Source organism: Penaeus japonicus, unplaced genomic scaffold (assembly GCF_977035675.1).
Source record: "Penaeus japonicus unplaced genomic scaffold, GWHDUDI00000001_assembly GWHDUDI00000023, whole genome shotgun sequence".
NCBI lineage: Eukaryota > Metazoa > Arthropoda > Malacostraca > Decapoda > Penaeidae > Penaeus > Penaeus japonicus.
The window spans coordinates 33,694,672-33,704,671 of record NW_028234425.1 but is presented as its reverse complement, the minus strand read 5'-3'; the positions used below and the strand labels follow the sequence as shown (position 1 = coordinate 33,704,671).

At 35.9% G+C, this 10,000-nt stretch overlaps 1 protein-coding gene across 2 annotated transcripts in view; it reads left to right on the top strand.

The window, feature by feature from the left end:
* Window positions 1-45: 45 nt before the first annotated feature.
* Window positions 46-10,000, top strand: part of LOC147469215 (uncharacterized) — a 23,363-nt gene continuing 13,408 nt past the window's right edge. Inside the window, exons 1-3 of one of the 2 annotated variants that reach the window (XM_086550409.1) lie at window positions 46-178; window positions 3,368-3,415; window positions 3,946-5,608. In XM_086550409.1, the coding sequence (XP_086406535.1) occupies window positions 3,377-3,415; window positions 3,946-5,608 (1,702 nt within the window). In that variant the 5' untranslated portion in view covers window positions 46-178; window positions 3,368-3,376. Of the gene's footprint in view, window positions 179-398; window positions 423-3,367; window positions 3,416-3,945; window positions 5,609-10,000 lie in introns of those variants that run through there. The other variant, XM_086550408.1, reaches the window with a different exon arrangement.

The following is a 10,000-nucleotide window of genomic DNA, read 5'->3' as shown; positions in this document are numbered from 1 at the left end:
AAGTTCGGCCTCGCAGCCTCGCCGAAAACGGAATTCCCTTCGGCCGCCCTCTCTCGTTCCCTTAGCTCCACCTCTTCGCGGCTTCCGAAAATGGCCGCCATAGGGATCGTTCGCTGCCTCAAATGAGCGACATCGCGTGCGAATATGTGTGATTCAGATACGTTTTTCTTCATCACTAGTAAGTTACACGAGGAGACAAGACAGATAATCAAACTATTAGTTTCATGCTGTCGGTAATCGAAGTTTCTGAGTCAGAAAGACCATATTGTCCTGTGTTGTCCTGTGGGGGTATTGTGGGAGGTCCTGATGCATGTAAACAAAGATTATTTACCATCATTCCACCTCTTAAAAGATTCATACGCTCCACTTTTCCCAATGAGGGCAGGTCAGCAGCTTCCCCCGCCCTTCTGCAACCCGTATATGTAAGGTGGAAGGAAGGGATTAAGGTTCTCTATGCTTAAACCTCTCTGCTTGTCACAAGTTGGGTGTTCCTCGGCCAAAAACATTCTTATGAAAAAAACTATGAAATATTTAAGTTTGAATGAATGTAACTTGTAAATACCAAAACTGGTAACGAGAAACCCACTAAGTGATACCTACATCTTCTATTTGATAAAAGTATTGATATTGTTAAATCGACTGTTGGACACACCTTATACAAGGAAATGTTTGGTGAAAATTTGTTGGCATTAGTGACAGGTAGAATAGTTACATATCTTAGTTAAGTTCTGTGTTATCTACAAATATAGGTGTGTTATCAATTCCTCAAAACGAAACATGAAGAAGATGCAGAGATATCTATATGTGTTTTTGGTGCACTTGATATTATTGTTCAGTATTCTTGTCATGTGATTTCAGTATGTTTATCTGACACAGGCATTAGGTTGGAAATATTATGGAATTCAAAAGAGATATAAACATGCCAACATGATAAGCCAAATCCTGACCTTTTTTCAGAAACCAATTTTGCAACTTCTATGGTTTAAAAGACTTTTCATGTATGGAAATGCAAACCAAATTACAGAGCTCTTTCTTATATTATGTGCTCATCCATTTATGTATAATGTGTTTACTACATTCAGAGCATGTTGATTTACTCTACTATTGGGTTCTAGTTTACTTGTTCTTCTTATAAATATAAAGTCTGACTGTAAACTTGTGTACCTGCACTGCCTTGCAGGCTGAGTATGAGCATTGCTTCTTCAGTAATTAAAAACAAAGTTGCTTTGCTACACCTGCAGTTTATTGCTGATGCCAAGAGATTGGAAAAGTAAAAGGAAAAGTGTTGATAATTGTTTTCAGTTTTATGATTTGCAATATGAAATTCTGTCAGGAGTTTGTTTACTATTATTACTGTTATTATTATCTTACTTTCTTCTTTTCTGAGTGTTTGTGATATTCCTCCCTCATTTTTTTTTTTCATGGGGATTTTTATCAAAAGTGATGTGATAGACACTGACTTAAGATATTTTTCTATATATATTTGGAAAGTAAAGTATCCTCTGAATTTTGGTGATTTGAATGAAAAGAAACCATATACAAATGTACCATACTTACATCTTTCTCTTATACATTGATTAATTAACAAGCATATTTGGTAATGATTAACAACAAAAATTTTTTACTCTACATTGTAGAATAGGGGATAACGCCTTGGCATCATGCATAGACATTTGTGGTAGGCAAAAGATTGATTGTAGCCTATTTCATTTTTCACAACACCAAGATTTTTGTTTCAGACTTAAAGTTTCAAATCTTTGTCCATCATCAGTTTTTCCCCACCAATTCACTACCCATGTAGTAATTTGTTTACAAATAAGATTAGCCTTACACTCTTACCATTACTTTTCTTGCCTTACAACAGAGGTTAATTATTTAACTTAGAACCACATCTACCTAGGACTCTAGTCCTACATTCATCATAGCCTGATTAGCACCTTTGGTACTCCAGTAAATGCCAAAGCTTCTTCATATGTATTGGGCAAAATAGAGCTTGATGTCTTGTTTGACAGGAAATCACTAAGATGATCTAAAAGCTCAATCTTGTCGGAATATACATTGACCCAAAGGCCACAGCAATGTGATCTATTGCAAGCAATTATATGTTTACCCTCACTAATGACAGTATATTTTCCATAGCCGTTATTGTTGATTTATGTTCTTGAACCTTAGTTTTTCTCTGTCTTTGCACTCTCCATGTTTTAAGATTTAACTAAAATGGAAGTGATTTGAGGAGATATGTCTACAATATATTTGTGAATTATGTATTTTGATTTTATTTTTAAAATTATTTCTATGTCAGGAATCAGATTGTTTTCTATATATATTTCATTTTAAAGGCCTACTTCAAGTATAAAACCATAAGTTTATTTCATTCAAGCATTTGATTTCAGAAGTTACATTTTTTCCAAATTAGTCATTTTTTAGTTTTCCAATGGTAGAATTTGCAATTTACTTTATGATTTGAAAAGTATATAAGTTAATGAGATTACAATCTTTTGGTAAATTTTCTGAATAGTGCCGCAGTACTAAATACCATGAAGATAATATCGATGGATTACTCTCACCATCTGCTACTCATATATAGTGGATATTACCCATGATTCCACCTCTATTCCTCACAATCTGGGCCATAATAGTAGAGGAAGGCACTCATTATAGAATTAAACAATTGACTAATGTCTTTTTGTTTTACATGGTGTGCACTTATTTGGAAAAGAGCCATATATTGAAAAAACAATTTTTTTTCTAGAGACAACAGCCAATCAGAGCTACCCTTAGATCGACTGGAGAATCATAGCACTCTCATGCTTTTTATTGTTAGTGAAATCACAGGTTTAACTTTTCAAGCCAGTAGTTGTATCATGAAGGCATGTTTGTAGTATCAGTCCCAGAATGAGATATACATTAATGATGTGGTTTACACATAGAAATTGTATTCAGATGTATCCATTTCAAAATGTTGAATTTTGATTAATTTATTATTTTATGAATATTTTCATCATAGCCCTAAATCAAATGTTGATATTGTTTTTAATATCATCATTATTATTAACCCACTGACAGCGGATGGCATGATTTGTTGCAAATCGTACTGTGCCAGACAATGTAAACCGGTCATCCAACTGTTTACATGTTTTATTAAAACCGCGACCAATGGGTTAATATATTTTTAGATTTATCACCACTACCATTGCTATTTGTATTATATTTTTATTAATGTTGTTATTATTATCATTATTATTATTATGATTATTATTACTATCATTATCATTATCATATTGTTTTTACTATTATTATTATTACTGTCATTATTAGTAGAAATATTAGTGCTCCTGTTTCTAAAGGCTGTACATTTTCCCCACAGGGACAAACCATGAAGTGCAAGGTGACAAGCTCGGTCAGCCATGCTAAGGTCAGAATAATCGCTGTCAAGTTTTGTCCCACTCCCCTGTAATATTTAATGCTATACTTTAACAGATCACTTTCTTCTACAATGGTATATGCATAGTTAGGTTCAGTAATCTGGTTTCTTTGGTTAAATAAGACATTACTGACTTTCATAGAAATAGTTAGCAACTTGATGTTTAGGCATATAGTTATTGATTTAATTGTTCTACTGATGTGATTATGAATATTCCTTTTTTATCAGTATGGTTATTTTCCTCTCATTTCCATTTTTAGTTTGTATTTATTTAATACTTAGTAGAGTTACCCCTCATAAATTGGCATATACTATCTGAAATGCATAAAAGGATATATATATATATATGAATAAGGCTATTCATATAAAACATAATTGAAATTATCTGTTGTACATTGACTTGTCATATCAGCTTATTGATCTCTTCCATGATGATTTGCCTAATCTTTCCCTTATTGTTAGATTTTATTAGAGCTTCATTTATGGATAAGAAAAAAAATTAAGTATTCCTTCTTTTGCAGACAAACAAAAATGAAGCCAATGTGCTGCGTAGATCCTCTAGACGAGCAACCATCGAGAGGAGAGTTTGGGCTGTACCAAAGAAGCCCAGCAAACCAGGCACAAGTGCCAAAGGAAAATGTGCTCCAAAGACTGACAAGAAGGGTAGGAAGACTCAAACCAAAGTGCAAATTAAGAGTATGAGCAAGGGTCGCCCTCAGCAGAACCTCAAGAGAGTGCATAGTACCACAGATGAATCTGGAAATTCCAGGAGAAAGATTAAGAAAACAGAGAGCACAAAAGATGTTGGCTCAGATGAAAGTGGCACAAGTGAAGTGCCTTCAGAACCTGTTAGTAAAAGAGGGAAGAAGTTAAGTGCAGAACACAGTGAGAAGGACCATGAAGGTGATGACGGGGCAGACCTCAGCTCCCAGAAAAAATGGGGTTATACAGAAAGCAACTCGGGGGCTCAAGGTGCGGACACTGCAAGAAACACCAGGTCTGAAAGTACAGTAAGTACTTCCAGAAGGACAGAGTGGTGTGGGGGTACTTCATCAGAGAGTACTAGAGGGAATAGCTTAGATGCTTTGTGTTATGCTGTTGAGAAGTATGGTGGGCGAGATGTGGAGGAAACATTACTAACAGATGATGTATGTCTTCACAAAGTTGTCATTGAAGAAGTAGTAACTGACTACAGGATATCCGAATTAAACTGTGATGATAAAGATTTGGATGTTGAAAACAAAGTCAGGGAGGATATTGGTCACAAAGATGAGTACAGAGAGGCTGTGGATATATTAGACCATTCTCGTAGTAAAGAAAAAGAAGAGTGTGATAAAGAAAGTAGTGAGTTCTTAGTGAAAGAAGCTGAGAGTATAGGTGTAGCAGAAGGTGAGTCCCATATTTCAGAGGTAGAGGAAAATTCATCAGATGGGACAAGTATAGAAAACACATATGGTGAAGAAGGGTTGAGTGAAGTAAAGGACACACTTGTTAAAGATGGGCTGATAGAAGGAGAGAGTTCTACATCAGCCCAGGAAGGACCAAGTGAAGAGAAGAACCTTAGTTGTATTGAGAATAGATTACAAAGAAAGGAAAAGCTTTGTGTTGTTAAAGATAAATTGCAAGAAGAAGAAAGTATTAATGTTAGATATGTGAAAAGTGAGGGGAAGAACTTGTGCTCTGCCAAAGATGAGCCTTGTAAAGTTAGCACTTGTGAGGACAAACAGGTTGGAAGCATTTCCAGTGTCAAGGAAGTGGTGAAGGATCAGTGTGTTTCAGTGAAAGTGAAATCAGAGAAGCATGGGAAAGAAACAAAGAAAAAACAAATTGACGACTCCTGCAATATTAATGCTAATGAAGAGGAGAAAATAATAAAAGATGGCACTGCATCCAGTGGAAACACAGAGAAACAAGAGAGTAGCAGAAGTGTTGAAGCCAAAACTAAATCCAACATTCCCTTTAAAAATGAAGGTGTGGTGGTGGTTCCAACAAACACACAGGGCACGGCTGTGGAGGATTCTGAAGAAGATCATGTATCACTAGCTCTGGCACTGGCACAACTGGTTAATTCAGAATGCGGGGGAGAAGTCGAGGGAGCCGAGACTGTCACCATCCATTCTGCCTCTTCTGTGGATCACTTGGAAGATGATGCTGGAGTTGTTACCCTTGGATGTAAAGCAGAAGGTATGTGTGATAATTCTTACTCACATTGAAGTAATGTAGTTGATTTATAGAGTGTGGAGGTCTGTGTTTAATGACATCAGAATAGGATTATGTGTTTCATGGATTTAGGAATGGTTTGTGTATTTGAAGTCATGGAATGAGGGTTTATTAGTTGAAATATCAAGACAGCTCTCAAATTGATAATGAAAGTCAGTAATTACAGTAGCAATTATAAAGAATAAATACTTACAAAGACAAATGAAGAAAAAAAAATGTATTTCCTCCTATTCAAGAGAAAAGTTGAATATCATAGAGGAAATAATGCTTCATGAAGGGGTAATTGAAAGTGATTTTGTAATCAAGATAATTCTTGAAAGGGCAGAGCAGCATTAGATAGGTCATAAGAAAAAGTACTGTGATTAATAGCTAATGTGTTCTTTGTTGATTTAGAACTATATATTTCTCAAGCTCCTTATTTACTCATATAGTCTTTCATAAATTTCTCCAATTTCAACTTATATACTTTTATTTGGTTATGTAAAATTTCCATGTTTCTGACAGACATTTCTTTCTTACTTTTTTTCTTTCTTTCAATTTCATTTTTCTTTTTTCTTCTCATCTGTTGCCATATTACTTCCCATACTTTTATACATATTTGATTCTTAATCTCACTTATATTTCTTTTACCATTTGAGCCAAAATAAATGCTGAATCTATTTTCTATAACACCAGACATCTTTGCTTATAGGGTGGTGTAAGTGAAAAATATACATACATAAATACTGAAATCAGAATATTGCAAAATTTTAATTGTCAAACCAATTTAGAAAAAAATTGAAGATGAGTCCCACTTGCCTATACAGCTGACAGTGTCATTAAACTTAGGATAAGCCACACTTGCATGTTGACGATAGTGTTTGTATTATTATAGTCATAATATATATCAGATTTATTTATTAACCCTTTTCCAACGGGGCACGTCAATAAGTGAAAACCCCTACGCCGGGCCATTGCAATATTACATTGGAAACGTCACACTGGCATGACGCCCCGGCATCGGGAATTTAGCTGTGTCACATAGGTGTGACGCACTGTCGTCATAGGGTTAACCGAATCCCGACGGGGCCAACGATAAGTGGAAACCCCTTACGCTGGGCCTATGCAATATTGCTTCAGGAACGTCACACTGGTGCGTCGCCCCGTCATCGGGCATTTAGCCGTGTCACACGGGTGTGACTCACCGTCATCAAAGGGTTAACTTTATTTTACCATTGGAATGAGATACAAAGTATATGTTAGTTATAATAAACCCCTTAACCCAACGCAATGATCCACGTAATGACAGTGCACACAAAGGTGATGTGTATTATGAACTTGCTGCCGTGTCACATATAAGTGACACCTATCATTAACCCACTCACGCCGGATGACGTGCTGACACGTTTCGTGGTTTTCGCGTCAGACGCCGCCGACGAGATATCTGGCCAAGGCCGGCGCTCGGCGTGAGCGAGCGGGCAGCCCAGGCTCGCGGCCCGTGCGCCCGAGAATCTCGAAGCGTTCGGATGATGCGTTCGAAAACCTCGGTATAGCGACCGTGCAAAGCCGGAATGGCCCCGGCGTGAATGGGTTAAAGGGTTTATGGTGGATTATAAAACTTCACATCATGGCCTGGCTGGTCTTCCTGCCAGTGACATGAATACCACGTTAAGGCATTGACTGGCTGTCTTGCTGCATGATATGGCACATAGCAGCTGGCCACCACAATGTACAAATAGCCAGCAATGCTAGCACTGGGCATTTCTAAATATCCCAGCGATATATCCAGCTGGAACCAAAACCAACCTGTTATTAATGGGTTAACAACAGTAATGATGAAATCTAGTAACAGAACAAGTCATAAACAATATCTGCTGAGATAGTCTCTGCCTGAGTCATAAACAAATTGGAGAGCAATTTTGGAGGCAGAGACTGTTTTTAGGGTAGTCCTTAAATTCTCCCCCCCCCCCTCAAAAAAAAAAAGTGTGTGTATATATATATATATATTTATATATATATATATATATATATATATATATATATATATATTTATATATTTATATATTATTTTATATATATATATATATATATATATATATATATATATATATATATATATATATATATATATATATAACATGACCTTTCATAATTACCTGCACAGTTTCACCAAGAGAAGACTGTTATCCATGTAGGAATACACATATATTAGAGGTACATCAACATCTAATTTTAGTGTTAGGGTGTCAGAATTGCTTTTAATCTCTTGTAATATTTAGTTGAAGATGTCTAGACTTATACTTACCACAAGAAAAGATAGACATAATTTTAGACCTGTGAGTGTGTCTGTTTCAGAGATATAGATATTTCCATGTTGATCTCAATTACATTTGGATCATTAGATGTACTTTTCATGGAATTACAGTCCACTTCTTAATTTTATTCTACAGAAAATATTTATAATAAGTCTTTTGTATGTAGTGAAATTTGTATGAAATCTTTCTACCTAAAGACTCCAGTATATGATAAGAAGCATGTAAAAGTGCTGTTATCTGGTAATTAAACTGCCTTCACTCAATATTTTCTACTGAATTGAGGTGTTTTGTATTGTATAGGAATAACTGTCCTTCGTGACACATTCAAACCTACTCAAGGGTATTTGTTCTCTGATGATGCCTTGGTAGAATAGGTTCAATTTCTTGTTGTGGAGCAGACTTGAGCTAGGATTGTATGTCCAAAACATAAGTTTTGGTAATCAGGGCCATCATAACTCCTTATTAATGTGACTGACTGTTGTTTTGACTGTTCAAGTGTTTCCTCACTTGAAAGATTATTTAAACCTATAGTATCAAATTCTAAATTTCCTCCTATCATTATTGTCACAATCACTTTGAACCTTTTAAGTTCAGTAATATCTATACAGTCATTGTGTATTGTCTTCGTCCTATTCCACACTATAAAGCTTGAACTACCTCCAACCTTATTTCCAAAAGTATAAGTTGCCTCGATCAAGGTGATATGTGAGTTTGACATTCCAGTCTCAAATGAGCATCAGCTTTTAAAAACTGGCAGGCCATTTGCCTGTTGTTATTTTGATGTGCATGGGATGTAGTGAGGATAGACTAGTATATCTGTAATTGGTATCTCTCTTCCAGCCCCAATGCCACAGAAAGCTATCTCCTTCCTATTTTTTCATTCATTTTCTTCCTGGTATGACTGAGATACATTTGACATTATTTTGTGTTTCACAATGTATTTCATATGTACATGATTATGTGATAAGTACATAATTAACCCAATCCTGACAGGCCGGCGGTAAGTGGAAACCCCTTACGCCGGGCCTATGCAATATTGCAAAGTGAACGTCAAACTGGTGTGTCGCCCCCGTCATTTGGCATTTAGCTGTGTCACACGGGTGTGATGCACCGTCGTCTTGTGATATTGTGAATTGTGATAGATATGTATTTTATTCTATTTTGAGTTTGTTATGTTTTTTGTGAGTTTTTCACCCTTTTTCTTCTTCCTCCTCCTCCTCCTCCTCCTCCTCCTATCACTGTTACCCCTTTTGTATGAGTGAAAATGGAAATATGAGGGATATGAGGGCTTGCAAGGGGAATGAAGGTGTAGGGATGATGTAGTGGGTGTGGCTAGAGGAAATTTGGCTTACTACCAGATATATTAGTGGAACCCATATATGTGTCTTTCATAATGAAAAAGATACAGTAAAAAAAGCTCACCAGTTTTTTAAATATTGGTCACAATTTTTAATTTATATTTTTTAGTACTGAAATTTAAACCATTGACAACAGGGCGTAACTTTGCCTAATACTGCTCCCACTAGCAAGATAACAAATGCGCACAGTTTCCCGTTGAGACATTTCTCCCGGCACAAGGCCATGTTGGGCCTCTAAGAGTTGTATTCATCCGATCAGTTTTACGGGGTGATAAGAGGAGGTTATTGTACTGTTTTATATTTTTTGGACAAGTCAAGAAAAACTATAATGTGTATATACAAACATAATTATGTAGAATGTGTAAGGGACTATAGGACATCATTCGTTGTTCGGGAAATATTCCAGTGATGTTATATACCATCAACTAACGTGTTCAAATTAGATGGTCAATTATTGCCATGGGCAATTGAAAAAAGAAAACTTTGAGAAAAAACTTTTTTTCTTTTTTCTTTTCTTCTTAGTAATAGTGATGTTATCGATGGAAAAAAATAAATATGAATGTGAGATTGTATCAACATACGCCTAATAAGTTATTACAGGAAGGCAAAACTTATTTCATAGCCTTTTGAAGGAATTTACACTTGAAATAAAGGTAATATTCTCTCTCTCTCTCTCCTTCTCTCACTCACTCACTCTCTCACTT